Source organism: Musa acuminata, chromosome BXJ2-11 (genome assembly GCF_036884655.1).
Source record: "Musa acuminata AAA Group cultivar baxijiao chromosome BXJ2-11, Cavendish_Baxijiao_AAA, whole genome shotgun sequence".
Taxonomy (NCBI): domain Eukaryota; kingdom Viridiplantae; phylum Streptophyta; class Magnoliopsida; order Zingiberales; family Musaceae; genus Musa; species Musa acuminata.
The window spans coordinates 30791944-30808062 of record NC_088348.1 but is presented as its reverse complement, the minus strand read 5'-3'; the positions used below and the strand labels follow the sequence as shown (position 1 = coordinate 30808062).

The following is a 16119-nucleotide window of genomic DNA, read 5'->3' as shown; positions in this document are numbered from 1 at the left end:
TCATTAATGGAAGAGTGATGTAGCTGCACAAGAGCTCTCATAAAAGCATGATCTCAGGTTGAATGCATACTGCATACATGATTCAGGCTGTTTCAGTAAAATGGCAATCAAATGCTTCAAAAAGTTCATCATGATGGTACTGATAATAAAAGGAAAACTATTAGCCATGTCCACAGAAAATGAGCCATCTGGAATGCATTCTGTAATCACAAGTCTGAAGGTCAAATAGAAGTTAGAAGAAATCTTTTGATGAACACAATCTGTTGAATGCCATCATTGCAGGTTTATATGGAAGCATTGACAACTGAGATCATTGCATTTACCTCAAACAAAGTCAAATGTATCAGGAAAACAATCCACTGAATCCTGTTGAACCAGAAGTTCTTTGTTGCTTGGTAGTTCTGTTCTGGATCTCTTGAGCCATCTCCATGATGACAAGTTCTAGTTTCAAGCCAAATACCTGCAAAACCATTGCATCATATCATGCTGACTTGCTCCCCAACAACAATAGAAAGGGAAATAGCTCTTGGACTGTAATCTCACCATGAGTGGGACAAAAGAAACTGATGCAATGCAAGGGTACATATAATATCCTGGATCAAAGCCAAGAAGAATTGGTAATATACATACAATTAAAAGTAATTGCCATTGATGTCAAGAAGTAGACTGACGATGGCAATGAACCACAATGGACTGACTGACAAATGGACATGTTAAGAGAGAAATTTCTTACCAAAGAAATAATACAGAGAGATTTTAGTGTAAGATAGGGAAACCTGATGCACACAACCACTTTGAAGTCATCCTCCAAGGATCATTTTATGTACTTGTGGAAATCAAAGTTACTGCATGGAGACAAATGTGCCTATATATTTTTATAGCATTCAATACATTGTTATAGTAGTTCAACAAATCCAACATAAATCAGTGTTATAATGTTCAGCAATGAGAATCTACAGAGGAAGAGAGCCAAAAGAGAAACTTGGAATATTAAGATATTATTTTGATAAAGCCATGGCTTATGGTCAACTAGTCCACTTTTGTCACTGATCCAAAGAACTGCCTAATATCTTCTCCAAATTATATCATATTAATATCTCACTATCCATCTGATGCCAATGGTGCTTGGAAGTCCCACATGCCGCTTCACAACAGATGTCTGGTGAGTGAACCTGAACCTTAAAGGATCTGCAGAACAAGAACTCCTCTGTGATTGCAAGAACATGTTCTCTTTGAGGTTTAGATTTCCTAGCAACTTGAGATCAAGACCTACCATTACAGAACTGGGCTTTCCATTTCTTCATCTGTCAGTTACATCAGAATTGATGGATCTTAGTAATTAATATGTGAAGTTAAAAACTATCAATCATTATATTCCAATTTCTCAGAGAATAAAAATCGACAGTTTCGATGCTTAGACTACTTTTGCTAGGGCGAGAGCCATAGTGAGAACACTGTAAAGAACATGAAACACTGCGCACACGAACGCCACCGGCTTTCCCTGCAGCTTACCTTCTTAATCTACTCCGAGTGGTGGGCTCTCCTGCAGCTGCAGTCATGGCTTAGTTTATAAGAAGAAGAGCGATTTAACGCGTAATTGGATGACTCGTTGGGGAATCGCCAACCACCGATTTGATTTACATGGACTTTCTCTTCTGAGACATTAGAAGAGTTCGCCGGCCATTAGCTCCGAAGGGAGTGCGAAGCCGAAGCTGACGAGAGCTGCATGTACTGCGTCAAGGTTTCAGCCCATATTGCATGGGCCATGCAGGGAGTCGACGAATCACGTGTCCTTCATGCATGCATCACTTATCATCAAAATCTTAACTCTGCATCAATTAGATGTCCCTCTCTGCTTGTCTTTGACGACTGTTAGATTATTGACTGGGTTTTCAGATGTCAAAACATGATCGATTGGCGTCGCATTGGATTGATTCATTAATGGTTCAACCGGGTGATGAGAGAGAAAGTCTGGGCCTGGAGGAGAAGATCCAGTAGAGGAATGTGGTGGATTTAGCTGCCCTCGGTTCTGGGTTTGTGGTGTTAGCGATCCAGCGGAAATGAGTGGCTCCCAGTTTGAGAAGTGATATCAGACACAATTTCCTTATCCCCAAAAGATTGCCTTCTGCAGCCACAAATACACACCCACCCTGAGACCTTCTTCATGCACCTCAGCCCATCACCACACAGGAAATGAGTGATGCCAGTGACTGATGATATTTGAGACACTTGACATATAAATCTCCCATTAGGAATCCTTCTGCTTCTCAGTTGCAGTAATGGCCAGCCATGCAGCTCTTGCCTCCTCAAGAATCCCATCCAACACCAGGTTCCACTGCAAGGCCAACAACTCCTTCAGCAAGGTCTCTCTCTCTCTCTCTCTATCTCTCTACTTCAGCTGGAAACAGTATTAGTACTACTACAATTAACTTAGAATCACATGGTGTTCGTTTCTGAAGACTGATATGGTAGCAAACTTTTGTTGAATGATTCAAATTTCATACATGTAGAGGCTAGAGGTTGCTGAATTCTCAGGGCTGAGATCGAGCACATCCCTCACCTTTGCCACTCATGGAAGAGAGGCATCCTTCTCCGATGTATTGGCCTCCCAGTTGTCTACCAAGGCAAGTTCTATGACAGCAGCAAACTTCCAAGTCTATATTTCAGGAAGCATGTTGCTCTGCTTCATCTGTACTAATGATTTTATAATGATTACCAAGATGTTATTAATCTGGTCAAATTCGATCTTGTGATCGATTATTTCCTGCAATTGTCATGGTTTTTTGCTTTGCAAATCGTGAGCTGGTGTTCTGTTTGTGGAATCATGATTCTGTGTCAGTTGATGGTTTTGTTCTTGGTTCTGTTCATAGCTTCAGACTGCGAGGGCTGTTCCTGTTAGGGGGGAGACCGTCGCGAAGCTGAAGGTTGCGATCAATGGCTTTGGGAGGATTGGCCGGAACTTCCTCCGCTGCTGGCACGGCCGGAAGGACTCCCCACTCGAAGTGCTGGTCGTAAATGACAGTGGCGGTGTCAAGAATGTACGATAGATCTCTCCTCTTCTGCTCCTGCACTTCATGCTTGTGTTATCACTGCCGTTCCAAGTTTCTGACAAGGCCTTCTCCCATAGGCTTCTCACCTTCTCAAATACGACTCCATGCTTGGCACCTTCAAAGCTGACGTGAAGATTGTGGACAACGAGACGATAAGTGTTGATGGCAAGCCCATCAAGGTCGTCTCCAATCGTGACCCTCTGAAGCTGCCATGGGCCGAGCTAGGAATCGACATCGTCATCGAGGTACTGTTACAGAGTTTGATTAAAAGGATTCACTTGTCTGAGCTTACGAACCTCATGCAAGGTTCACCGAAAACAGGGAACAGGAGTCTTCGTTGATGGCCCAGGAGCTGGAAAACACATACAAGCCGGCGCGAAGAAGGTTATCATCACGGCACCGGCGAAAGGAGCGGATATCCCAACCTACGTTGTCGGCGTGAACGAAGGCGACTACCATCACGAGGCGTCAAACATAGTCAGGTTGGGTGGCAAAGATGATCTTTAATTTCCTTGTAGTTCCATTAATATCATGATATTTACTGGTTCGATTCCTACTTGCAGCAATGCATCTTGCACGACGAATTGCCTTGCTCCTTTTGTGAAGGTCATGGATGAAGAATTTGGTATGAATTGCTTGTATCTGCACTGCAATCTACCGAAAAGCAAAGATTGCCCTGCATTTTACTGAGCTCGTCCATTGCCTTTTCTAATCCTTGCAGGCATTGTGAAGGGAACCATGACAACAACTCACTCTTACACAGGGGATCAGGTTCTCCTTTGGATACAGTCTCCGTTGTTCATCTCCTTCTCCCGGTATCTTTATGTTCATGTGTGCGACTGCAGAGGTTGCTGGATGCATCACACCGGGACCTGAGACGTGCGAGGGCTGCAGCACTTAACATCGTCCCGACGAGCACCGGAGCAGCGAAAGCGGTGTCGCTGGTGCTGCCCCAACTCAAAGGCAAACTGAACGGGATCGCCCTCCGGGTGCCGACGCCGAACGTGTCGGTGGTGGACCTGGTGGTGAACGTGGCGAAGAAAGGGATGACGGCTGAGGACGTGAACAACGCCTTCAGGAAGGCGGCCCAGGGGCCATTGAAGGGCATCCTTGCGGTGTGTGACGTGCCTCTGGTGTCCGTCGACTTCCGCTGCAGCGACGTGTCTTCCACCATCGATTCATCGCTGACCATGGTGATGGGCGATGACATGGTCAAGGTGGTTGCTTGGTACGACAATGAATGGGGTTACAGGTGAGATTTGCTTCTCCGAGCCTTCAAGATAGGGAAGAACAGATCACATTGGAAAACACTGACACTGTTTGATTTCTTTGGATAGCCAAAGGGTGGTGGATTTGGCACATCTGGTGGCAAGCAAGTGGCCTGGCGTGCCTGCGCAGGGGAGTGGAGATCCCCTGGAAGACTTCTGCCAGACAAACCCAGAGACCAAGGAATGCAAAGTATACGAAGCATAAACTGATTGCTTGATGTGTATCGAATCATTTCTGATGGATGTAAAACTCGCGGACATGCGTATGACATTTTTGTGATCGGCAGATCAAAGTGTTTCTTCTACAACAATGATGCTTGAAGAGAATGATTGCCTTGTGGATTTAGTATTCACATATAGACCGTATAATTTTGCTTCTTCCACTGTATGAGACGAGTATATGGAACATATAACAGGCAACTGAAACAACCAACGTAGCTTAACGACCTTTGAGCGATCTCCACTGCAACGAACCGCAACCGACTCATCTCCTTCAGTTTCAAGAACTGTGAAACCCGCCTCTTTACATACTCTCTCTATCTCTCTCGCTTCTCTCAGCCGTCGCGATGTGGCTTTCTAGGGTCTGGTCATGGTTAATGGGTCCGACGGAAGACGAACAGATGCCCGATTTAGAAGCGGGCAACCCAACGAGTCCACTGGAAGACGAACAGATGCCGGATTTAGAATCTGCCCACGGCCCCTACGCGTCATCTTCCTCCTCGTCTGGTCTCGGCTTCCCCGACGAGATGAGCATGGAGGACCAGTTGGACGGCCAGATCCAGTCTTGCGTCGCAGAATGCCGCGGATCTCTGGGTTTCGTCTCTAATGTAGTTGGACTGTTTGCTTTCTTTCGCCCTCTGCTTCTCTTTCTTGCTTCTTTCTTCTATAAAGATCTCTGTTTCCATAATACTGTGGTCGAACCATATCATGACCCTTCCAGTATCAATGTCTTCATCATGCTTCTGCTAGTATGGTTAGACAATGTTATGACTTCATACTTCTGAGCCTGTGTAGATCAAGGGAGAGATTTAAGGAAATAATTATTTGATGTGGAAAAGAGATCCATGAGCAATGGAGTTTGCAATCTGTTGGCCAATAATCTTGGAACACCCTGTACTTGCTTGTCATTTTGCCTTCTAAATGCTAGTTTCTCATGATCTGCATGCTTATCTGAAACTTGCTGCATCACCAGCTGAAGACATTGCTTACCATGGTTGAATCTAGGAAAAAGGGGAAGGCAAGCAGCTCATCACCTCCAAGCTGAAATGAAGGTATGAGAAAAAGATGGACCTTCCTTTCCCCCTCTCATCTGAACAATCATAAGCAGAGACTGACGCCATAAGATGTGTCAAAAGACAGCAACTTTTATCTATGCTTCATTTGAATTAGAAATTTTATTTAGATCCCTAATCCTTAATTATAAAAAAATAATCAAAATTCTGGATTATTAACAGTAACTTCCATACCTTCATTAAAGAAGACATATCTTGTGCCTTATACAATCCAACCTCCCTCTGGTGCCACTGCAAAGAGGGTTGGTTACTTCTTCAAAGCTTCTCTTCCCCATATTAACATTGTGTCTACATTATGTACAGGCCAGAAGAACAAGAAGAAGAAGCGATATCAGATTAGCCAAGGAAATTACTGATGATTTTGAAATCAGTATCTCATAAGTGTCTTTGGCATTCACTACATTGTTGCATCACTATGTACTGGTACCTGATTTGGAGCTTTTCCAAATAACTCTTGGTGAAGGTAGTGAGAATTGGGTAGACAAATTGTGCTCCCAAGTCAACCGTGCAGATTCTTGATTGCATTTTCCTATAGAAAAATTTCTGGCTTTAATAATGATCATCATGGAGTCATGATGGATACATTTCTTGGCATCAACTTCAACTTTGCCAGATTAGTGTTGTTGCTTCAACTCAAATATTCTAGTAATACAATGCAAGCACTTTTCTATAGCCTAAACTATCTGCAATATTGTGAGTGGAAAAGGTAAGCTTTTTGATTCTTGAACATGAAAGCCATGGAAGAAGCAATTCCAGAGCAAGTTGTCATAAGCTTTAATGGAGCAGGAAGAACAGAGTGTTCCTCGCAACCAAGCAGAACTAGAAGCCAAAATCCAAATTGCTGAAATCCCGTAGATTTACTGTGTGACATGGCAATCCACCACCGGATCCAACTACTCCATCGGGACAATCTCATCCGTCCAAGGCTGCGGATCGTACGGCTGGGGAGCGACATCCCTCGGAACCGTGATCCCGACAGGTGTCCGCCGCCGTTCATCCCACCCGATGATTCCGATGTTGGTGGCGCGACCGGGTGACCTCCGATCGCCGGTCGCCATGTCTTCCAACTATAAGAGGGCCCTCACCCTACCGCTCCTCCAAAGCTATGGTGTTTTCGTTCTCTCGTTTCACTTGTTATTTTGAGCAATTTCTGCTCCTCTTCTCAGAAAAATGAAGGTCTTCACGGGAGGGAAGGAGAAGGGAAGTGCTGCCGTTCGATGAACTTGGTGGTAATGGTTTTTTTGTTTTGAATCTTTTGGTGCTCCGGGGTGTTTTTTTCTTCATTCTGAGGGTTTGATCTGTTCTAGCTGTTGTTACGCTTTAGATCGCTTGGTTCTTCAGCTTTTTGCGCTAAAGGTGGGATTTTGGTGAATTTTCCTGATGTCTTGTTAAGGGCATGTGGATGGCCTTTGGGGCAGCAGTTTGCACTTGAAATCATTTGATCGTTTGGCGATAAAGATCAGGTTTTTTGTTTCTGGATGATGCAATATTTGTTGTTTGTGGGGATAGTTTTGGGATGTTGGAGGATCTATTGGCGTTTTTAGTTCTATATATAGATGTTGTTGAAATCTGGATTCAATACCCACAAGGAGCATGACTTATCCTCCTGGCTTGGATAGCTCTAGGGGCCAAAAAGAAGTTCACTTTTTGGAATCTTGGGTGTCTCAACTTTTTGGAAGTTTTGATTGGATCCATTGGGATACCTGAAAAATCAGAAGAACGGCGATATTGTGATATAGGTGGGTTCGAAGCAATTATTGTGCTCGCAAAGGGTTGTCAGCATGGTTTGCTTAGGATTATGGCAGCTGCTACGGGATTATCCTCCACATTGGCCATGTTAGACGGTAGGAATCGGGACGTGGATAATGGATCTTCACTCAGTTCTGGCAGTGAAGATCCCAGGACTCCAGAAAACAGGAAAGAAAGTAAAGTTGGGAAACCTCCTCGACATCTGTCGGTTATTCGACGTTCTGTGAACACCGCTTGCCTGGTTTGTTCATTTGCCTTCTGTTTTTCTCTTGATGATGATATCTATTCCAATCTGCTGATTATGTTTTTGAAAGCTTTCTAGGAATTCGATTTTGCGAGTCTAGCACTTATATCTCCACCGGAAGAACAGATTGGGTTTCTGCCTGTGTTTCGCTCGGGAAGCTGCTCTGAAATGGGGCCGAAGCCGTATATGGAGGATGAACATGTGTGCATAGATAATCTAATTGAGTATCTTGGAGCTTCTGTGAAATTTTCATCACCGGGTGCCTTCTATGGGGTGTGCCTCCCTTTATGTGGAATTCGTTTTTTTTTTGTATCCAACATAAATAGTTCTTTAATAAACTTGATGTGTTGTTTGTGTTAGTTATATCTTGTTCATTTTTTAATGTCAAGGTTTTAAGATGTTTCTAAACATGTTGTGTGATATAGCTTTTATTGTTCATAGATTAGGCAATGGATGTCCCAATATGTTTCTCAATCATGAAATCATGTTCGTCTCAGTTATCTCATAGATACTCTGATGTCAATGAATTCTAAATAATTGGTGTTTTAAATTGCCTTTATCGTTAGGTGGGACAATAAATCCCCAATGTCTCTTTGAACATAAAGTTTGTCGTATCAATGTTTGGACCTTGTCATAGCAAACAACCATTGAGAAGTTGCTGAAATGAAGCAGTTCATATGGCAGGTGTTTGATGGCCATGGTGGCACAGATGCAGCATCTTTTGTTCAGAAGAATATTCTCAAATTCATACTTGAAGATAGTCATTTTCCAGCTTCTGTTGACAAGGCCATAAAGAGTGCATTCATAAAAACTGATCATGCGTTTGCTGATTCCCATTCACTTGATCGCACGTCTGGAACCACAGCACTTACAGCCCTTGTTTTTGGAAGGTAAATTTGCTGTTAACGTCTGTGAACTTTTTGTTTTAGTCTCCGATATACATAGAATTGTATAAAGAGTTAAATTTATGAATGGTCTTAATGTTTTATGTAGCTTCTACTGTTCATTAAAAAAAAGGAAAAAAGTTCATGTTGGTCTTGGATGGCATTTATTTTTTAGCAGCTCATCATCAGATTGTTTGCATATGTGCTTTTGAAGCAACCTTCGTTCTTTCTTTTACGTCACTACATTGTTTTGCTGAAGATGAGTGTGATGGGTTGGATTTCTTGTTTGATGAAAGCTAAGAAATCATCTAGAACAAGCCTTTAGACTAGAAACATGGAAGTTAATGTGATTGTTGTAGTTTCTGTGTTTTACCATGGTCTAATTAGGGTCAAAGAATTGACAGGTGAGAATTCATAATGTGAAGGCAGAGCATGCATGTGCCTTGTGGTTTAGACTTCGCATTTGCTCATTGACATTCACTAATATTGCTTAATGTTCTTAGTACTTGGGTCTTAACTATAGAATTTGTACCTTGTAGGTCTCTGCTCATTGCAAATGCTGGTGATTGCCGAGCTGTGTTAGGGAAGCGTGGACGAGCAATAGAACTTTCCAGAGACCATAAACCTAGCTGCAAGAACGAAAGGCTAAGAATCGAGAAGCTAGGCGGCAAAATCTATGATGGATATCTGAATGGCCAGCTCTCTGTTGCAAGGGCACTCGGCAACTGGCACATGAAAGGCACAAAAGGTTCTGCCTGCCCCTTGAGCGCTGAACCCGAGCTGCAGGTGACCGTCCTCACAGAGGAAGATGAGTTTCTGATAATGGGGTGTGATGGCTTATGGGATGTCATGAGCAGTCAATGTGCTGTGACGATAGCTAGGAAGGAGCTCATGATTCACAACGATCCAGAACGATGCTCCAGAGAGCTTGTCCGAGAGGCACTTCAACGAAATACTTGCGATAATCTGACGGTCGTGGTTGTCTGCTTCTCACCAGATCCGCCCCCTCGCATTGAGCTCTCAAGATCTAGAGTCCGCCGGAGTATTTCCTTGGAAGGTTTGCATATCCTAAAGGGTGCTTTAGACAGTGATGTCTGATTATAGAAGTTGTGTAACCTATAAAGAAAGGAGGCTCTCGGCAATTTGGCCTCCTATGAGAAATAAATCATGTAGGCTAGTGTTTTTGTTTGATGAGGCTGTAGTTTAGTTGTGTACATCTGAGGTAAAATTATTTGACATTGTGTGAGACATCTGATTGTTGTGCCTTAAATTTTCAGATAATTCATTAGAGTTTGGATATTGTCCAGAGTTGGCTGTAGATTCATGCCCAATCTCTCAGGTCACGACTCTTTTGGCAGCTGAACTGTGATGTCAATGCTTCTTGGTAGCACACAACAAATAAAAGGAGACCCCATCTTCCCATCATTTTGCCTACTTTGCATCCATCATTTAACCTTTGCTGTCTTGGGAGTACAATGACAGCATATTTTGTCCTGGCACATAAATGGCCAACTAAAGCACAACTGGCCAGTTCATTCCATACTGTGATCAACTAACTGGCTTTTCTTTGGAGCCATTGAGATTTGAGCTTGATGTGTTAAATAATAGGCTTAGATTGGCCTAACCTGACTAATTTGGTATAGTTGTTTGTATGAAGAGTAGTGCACTCATTCAGAGGAACTATATTATGTTGGATTATCTGGGTTAAACTACTCTGACCAGGTCTTAATGCACTTTAAGCTCTACTGCATTTGATGGATTAAACCTAAAATTGGTAGCTAAATCATTTGATGGATTTCACCTCAAAGCTTGCTTGTGAATGTGCCAGTTGTTTTAGCTATGAAAGTGCAATGTGAAGTATCAAGAAAGGTTTAGTGTTTGGGTAACCAGAGCCTTAGGCACAACCTCTACCACAGTATAGCATTGAGTCTGCTCCACTTGTTCTTCCATAGCAGCAGGATAGCTCTCTCTCTCTCTCTATATGACTTTGTGAACCATATGGTACAGTGTAGGAATCTCCAATCATTCAGCAATGACCAAACTGACATAATATTTAATTTTCATAATTGTCCCTCTATATGTGTATTAAGTAAGTTAATGGACATAATTATTAATCTTCATCCTCTGGATCAAAGACAAAAAAAAGAAAAAAAGATACTTGATTTGGAGGAGATGAATATTGAGAGGGTAAATATGTGATCTCCTTTGATAACAAAAGCATGTCCTTGATAATGCCACAATTATCAACAGAGGACATGGGCAATTGCTTAACCATTAACAAACATAAATACATATATATATTTTTATATTTGCAAAAGACAAATGATGGAATTAAAAGTGGGTCACATAAATACATATATATTTATGTTTGCAAAAGATAATAAATGATGAAATTAAAAGCCTGCTCTATTAAGATGGGCCTTTCCTGAGTTCTCAGCCCGGCCCATTTTGGCATAACTGTCCAACCAAAAGTCTATTTATTTGTATTATTATTATTATAAGATGGGGGAAAGGAGAAGGGAAGTCGAATCAAACGGTGGAGAAGATGGGTGAAGCGGCTGAAGAGGGCGGCGGCAGAGGAGATGAAGGCATGGCCGCCCTCCTCAAGTGGGCGGCGCATATGGGCATGTCAGACTTGCCGTGGCCTCCTCCCACGCCTTCTATCTCCTCCCCTGTGGAGCCGTCTTCTTCTTCTTCTTCTTCTTCTTCTTCTTCTTCTTCTTATTGTCTGGGGCGTACCCTCTTCGTGTCCTACTTCTCTGAAGCCGGCGGGTGATCCTTGCATCCTCTCCTCTTCTCTCTTCTACTTCTTAGCCTTCTTCTTCTGAGAATTGTCCTCCTTTGCTGTTGTTTCGTCTTGGTCTTCTTCAGGCGAGGACTGGCTGCCGCCCGTGACCTTGTGAAGGGGGAGTTGATACTAAGAGTTCCAAGGAAGGCTCTTTTTACGACTGACAGCGCGATGGCTGATGAAAAGTTTGCATCTTGCGTCAAGAGGCACCGGCATCGTCTCTCTCCCACTCAGGTCTTTCTAGTCTCTCATTGATTGTCTTTTGCTGATTAAGATAATCAGATTTTAATTTTCGTGGTTTTCGTTGGATGTGACATCTATGATATGTCTACTATTGCGCGGTTTAAACAAAATACCGAAGATTTAGCTTCGGGATTATGATGGGCTTATTGAGGTATTGGTCTATGATTCTCTGTCCAAAGAGATAAAAACTGAAATCTGATAACAAGTACTTTGTGGAGAGTCGTGTGTTGAGCTGCTGGTTGGGAGACTAGAAATCATGGTTTTTCTGAGAATTACAATTCTTAAATTCTAAGAGAAATCAGAATGTCGCAATTAAGGAAGCACAAACACAAAATATGGCCAATAAGATAATATAAAATATAAGTCTACTTTGTGGGACTTTCTGTTTGATTCTGATGTTATTTTCTATGAATTGATACTTAAGATTTTGAATTTTAGAGTCGTAGAAGACTTGCTGAATCCTCAAAGATGTTGATACAGGACAGCCTTTTTGTATATTGTACTTATGTAGGAAATCCAACAATCTTGTGAACACTTTATCAATATGTTTGCAGAAATCATAGGGCTTTGAATATTATCTTTGTTAAGTCTTTTGTTTTCTCTTTGCCATGCATCAGACAAAGTCAAAGATGGTTGTGGTAAATTATATACACAACATCATGGCTATTAAATTGGCATTATATGAAAAGAGGATAATAGAGTACTCGGGATCGAGCAAATGTAATCTGCCAATTTAGCACATTAGAAAGTTTGGTAAGACAGTTTTAAGGAGCTAATCACATTGAATATATGGAGAATGTTTTATGGCATAAAGTGTTCTTGGTTGTATAAGACAATTGTTGAGTTCATCATGCATCAGAATTTTAAATCTGAATATTAGTTACATTGCTATTTCTAATCATGCACAAGATCTAGAATTTAAAAGTAAACTTCATGCAAGTAGTTCATTGTGAAAAACTGTTTACCTTTCATTCTTTTAAATCCTCAGTGCGCTTGGAAAGCAGGGATATTATTGTTGTAGTTGGTTTTTGGTAAGTATGTAGGCTTTGAAGTATCTGTTAAACCCTTGTTGGTCTAAGTTAAAGATGAGAGTTCTAAAGAGAGTTTAAATAAATCATTTTCTAGATAACTAAAACATGCTAACCATCTTCATCCAAGTTTAATTCTATCTTTGAGAAAATTCAGACATTTTGCTTACTTCATATGGTTATAGTTCATTTCTTAGCCACTCTTACTGTCCTTCTCAATGATCCTTTTTGTATATTTATGAAAATTAATATGGTTTTGCAGATGCTAATTGTATGTCTATTGGCTGAGGTGGAAAAGGGAAGACGCTCTCGATGGTACCCTTACCTGGTGCAGTTGCCTCGCAGTTATAATACATTAGCAAATTTCACCAGATTTGAAGTTCAGTCTTTTCAAGTAATGTTTGGTAAAGATGTTTCCCTAGATACAATTTGGTTCATTTTTTGTCAAGCTTTGCTTGCTTATGAGCCATTTGACAAAATCATTCATCTGATTACCAGGTTGAAGATGCTATTTGGGTTTCTGAGAAGGCTGTTGCCATGGCAAAGTCAGAGTGGAAAGAAGCTGTTGGCTTGATGCAGGACCTGGACCTTAAACCTCAACTCTTAACTTTTAGGTCATGGCTTTGGGCTTCAGCCACTGTGAGTTATGGATTACTGAATTTAGCGCTTTGTCGTTTTCTTTTGGTCACTTGAATATTCACTACCAGCCTTTTTTCTGTTTCTGCTTGAAGGTATCTTCTCGTACATTACATATACCATGGGATAGTGCTGGTTGCTTATGCCCTGTTGGTGATTTGTTTAATTATGCTGCACCTGATGAGGACAGTTCCCATGAAATGTCTGACAGTAAGCAAGAAACTACTAGCTTGAGTATTCAACTGCTCGAGCATAGCAGTCAGGAGGGGACGGTTCATGATGCTGACCAGCCTGATGGTTTCATGCAAAGGTTGACAGATGGTGGATACGAGGAAAATATGAATTCGTATTGCTTTTATGCAAGGAAAAGATATAAAAAGGGGGAGCAGGTGCGTTTCTAAAATATTTGAATCAGATATAGTGGTTCATTTTAGTGCCGAACATAATTTTTGAATCTGAGTCTTGCTTAGTTATATCTTACGTGGGAAACTATCTTTTAAACTTCGAAGTAGCAACTTAATTTGTATTTGAGGCAATGTACTTGCACAAAAAAAAAAGTTAAGTATAATAGTGTTCAGCAGCAACTAGTAAATGCTCACTATTGTGAGAACAGTCAATACCACAGCAACGTACTTTCTTATGGTCTAGAACTTCATATTTAGGTGCATTCATATAAAATACTCCTATAGGAACTGGTACCTGGGGCCTGTAAATGCTTTGAATATTCTACACCTTATGATTTCGATGCCTATGTTGACACAATATATGCATATGAGAGAACCTTAATTTAAATATGCTCTTAATGGAGTTGTGAATTTCAACTTTGGTTTGTCTTCTGTTGGTTTAGACTCAAATTTTACAGGGACTGCTAATAGCATCTAAGTTGACTGTTTTATCTGATACACTTTTCCTCACAGGTTCTTCTTGGTTATGGAACATACACTAACTTAGAACTCTTAGAGCATTATGGTTTTGTACTGAAAGAAAATCCAAACGACAAGGCATTCATCGAGTTAAAGGCTGAAGTATGCACATCAAGTAGTTGGCCCAGAGATTCTCTGTACATCCAACATGATGGAGTCCCTTCATTCGCCTTGCTATGTGCTCTACGCTTGTGGGCTACACCTATGAACCTTCGTAGAACAGTTGGGAATCGAGTTTATAGCGGATCTATAGTGTCAGTGGAGAACGAGGTGTTGATCATGAAATGGTTGGCTAAACACTGCACTGACATATTGGCGAGATTGAAGACCACAATAGGTGAAGACAGCATGTTATTGAGTACAGTCGACAAAATGATAGACCATCCTTCCTGTCTGAGTTCAACAGTGGTGCTACCTCATACGAGTGAGCTCAGGGAGTTCTTCGAAGCTCATGGCCTCACAATGGAAGTTGCTGATTACATTGGAATGCCGGTAAAGGCCAGGAGATCCCTGGAGAGATGGAAATTGGCTATACAATGGAGATTGGCCTATAAGAAGATGTTGCAGGGTTGTGTTTTTTACTGTGAAAATTTAATTTGCTGCCTGTCTTCGCAGCATGTTTGAGAGACAAGAGTAGAGCATTTTGTGATGTAACAGTTATCCAACCTCCATGTATGATCGATGAGCTGATATTTGGACCATTAAACTGTAATTTTTTTGACTGTGTAAAGTGTAATCTGTCTGTATCCACTGCATTGTTTAAGGGGCTTGTGATCTAAAAGATATCCTACAAGGAAAACAGGAGCTTGTGATCGAGCAGGACTTGAACTCCACGAGTAGCACAGATGAGATGGGCTGCTGCGCTCGACCAACTACATTTCGGATTCCATTTCCGCTCCAACGAGGAGGCTTCTTCCTCCTCTCTTTATGAACAATTTCTTTCTATGGAGCGAGGATGAAGATGATGCGGACAAGTGTGGGCGACCATCGGTGGACCACGGTCAGGTGCAAGTGGTGGCCGGCCATTCATGGATGCCTTGGTCTACAAGATGTCGTGAACCACAAAGGAGAGGTGGTGGTGTGGAAAGGTGAGAAAGATTTCATCAAGACAAAAGGTGATCTACCGCTGGTGATGCGGGCAAAAGGTCAGCAAACTACGTTACACGTGGCACGGTAGGTTAGATTCTCGAACCTTATATAATATATTATAATTTATAATTTGATTAAATTTTGATTATAATTATAAATAATAATAATAATTATAGTATAATTTCTTATGAGAAGAACTTTCATAATTATTATCTTAGATTTTCTACTCTCACTTATAAAAGGATAAACGTTATAGGAATGAAATAAGTATATCTATTTTAAATCTCCCATACTTCATAATTTATCGCTTATAACGGGCTTGTGAATGATAGGAAAAAAAGAATAAGGTGAGTTTAGTTCTCCGGATCAAAATCATTGTATCTTTTGAACTCGATAATGATGTGTCTATAGATAAGATAAAAACATTTGAATGATATCGAAAGGTACACATTGTAAATTAGATCAATCGTTATTTGATTTCAATTTCTAATATTAAAATTTTTAATATAAAAATAGCATAATCATGGTTTTTATTCTTACGATTGTTATTAGAGTTATGTTTTTAAAATCAAATATCTTATATATGTTTATTAGCATCCTTTGCTTTCGAAAACATATTATTTGATTTTGATTCACAATACTTAAATGATCTACCTAGTAAATCTAGTTGCTTATTTGCGGAGGATGCAAAGTTCATCAAGTTAGATTTCGTCACTGGTTTTGTTTGATGGCATGAAGCAAGTTCATCAAGTTAGATTTCGTCACTGGTTTTGTTTGATGGCATGAAGCCAACTCATCATACTGTGCTAAACAAGAAATCCAATCGAATTCTTCTATAGAAGATGAGAAGCTCATCAATAGTTAATAAAATTATTGCGAGTGTAATGAACATATTTGCAAACAGATTACTTATCAAATTGTGCAG

The 16119-nt window shown here is 41.0% G+C and overlaps 3 protein-coding genes across 9 annotated transcripts; all 3 read left to right on the top strand.

Moving 5' to 3' along the window:
• Positions 1–2173: 2173 nt before the first annotated feature.
• On the top strand, positions 2174–4671 carry LOC135626790 (glyceraldehyde-3-phosphate dehydrogenase B, chloroplastic-like). Of its 2 annotated transcripts, none has more exons than XM_065132416.1 (9): positions 2174–2363; positions 2511–2624; positions 2871–3038; positions 3128–3295; positions 3372–3532; positions 3614–3675; positions 3772–3821; positions 3896–4302; positions 4388–4671. In XM_065132416.1, exons 1-9 carry the CDS (start codon positions 2280–2282, stop codon positions 4521–4523), a joined length of 1350 nt encoding a protein of 449 aa, XP_064988488.1. In that variant the 5' UTR covers positions 2174–2279; the 3' UTR covers positions 4524–4671. The 2 variants fall into 2 exon arrangements, with proteins under 2 accessions (XP_064988488.1, XP_064988489.1); XM_065132417.1 differs by having other exon boundaries at positions 2190–2363; positions 2877–3038.
• Positions 4672–6701: 2030 nt separating this feature from the next.
• Positions 6702–9786, top strand: LOC103972114 (probable protein phosphatase 2C 27). Of its 6 annotated transcripts, none has more exons than XM_009386322.3 (5): positions 6702–6839; positions 6935–7600; positions 7682–7876; positions 8288–8493; positions 9027–9786. In XM_009386322.3, the coding sequence occupies exons 2-5, from the start codon at positions 7409–7411 to the stop codon at positions 9583–9585; spliced, it is 1152 nt and encodes a 383-aa protein (XP_009384597.2). In that variant the 5' UTR covers positions 6702–6839; positions 6935–7408; the 3' UTR covers positions 9586–9786. The 6 variants fall into 6 exon arrangements, with proteins under 6 accessions (XP_009384597.2, XP_018676217.2, XP_018676218.2 ...); XM_018820672.2 differs by having other exon boundaries at positions 6719–6839; positions 6918–7600; XM_018820673.2 differs by having other exon boundaries at positions 6728–6839; positions 7236–7600.
• Positions 9787–10997: 1211 nt separating this feature from the next.
• Positions 10998–14855, top strand: LOC103972113 (protein SET DOMAIN GROUP 40). The gene is made up of 6 exons (XM_009386319.3): positions 10998–11259; positions 11359–11509; positions 12809–12940; positions 13045–13185; positions 13278–13571; positions 14100–14855. Exons 1-6 carry the CDS (start codon positions 11033–11035, stop codon positions 14727–14729), a joined length of 1575 nt encoding a protein of 524 aa, XP_009384594.3. The 5' UTR covers positions 10998–11032; the 3' UTR covers positions 14730–14855.
• Positions 14856–16119: the final 1264 nt, after the last annotated feature.

Bases quoted from the DNA above. Each gene is read 5' to 3' on its own strand.
- LOC103972114 (XM_009386322.3), top strand. From the start codon at position 7,409: ATGGCAGCTGCTACGGGATTATCCTCCACATTGGCCATGTTAGACGGT. The intron at 7,877-8,287 runs GTGTGCCTCCCT...TTCATATGGCAG, and splicing joins CACCGGGTGCCTTCTATGGG to GTGTTTGATGGCCATGGTGG. The intron at 8,494-9,026 runs GTAAATTTGCTG...TGTACCTTGTAG, and splicing joins ACAGCCCTTGTTTTTGGAAG to GTCTCTGCTCATTGCAAATG.
- LOC103972113 (XM_009386319.3), top strand. From the start codon at position 11,033: ATGGGTGAAGCGGCTGAAGAGGGCGGCGGCAGAGGAGATGAAGGCATG. The intron at 11,260-11,358 runs GTGATCCTTGCA...GGTCTTCTTCAG, and splicing joins TACTTCTCTGAAGCCGGCGG to GCGAGGACTGGCTGCCGCCC. The intron at 12,941-13,044 runs GTAATGTTTGGT...TCTGATTACCAG, and splicing joins TTGAAGTTCAGTCTTTTCAA to GTTGAAGATGCTATTTGGGT.
- LOC135626790 (XM_065132416.1), top strand. From the start codon at position 2,280: ATGGCCAGCCATGCAGCTCTTGCCTCCTCAAGAATCCCATCCAACACC. The intron at 2,364-2,510 runs GTCTCTCTCTCT...TCATACATGTAG, and splicing joins CCAACAACTCCTTCAGCAAG to AGGCTAGAGGTTGCTGAATT. The intron at 3,676-3,771 runs GTATGAATTGCT...TAATCCTTGCAG, and splicing joins GGTCATGGATGAAGAATTTG to GCATTGTGAAGGGAACCATG.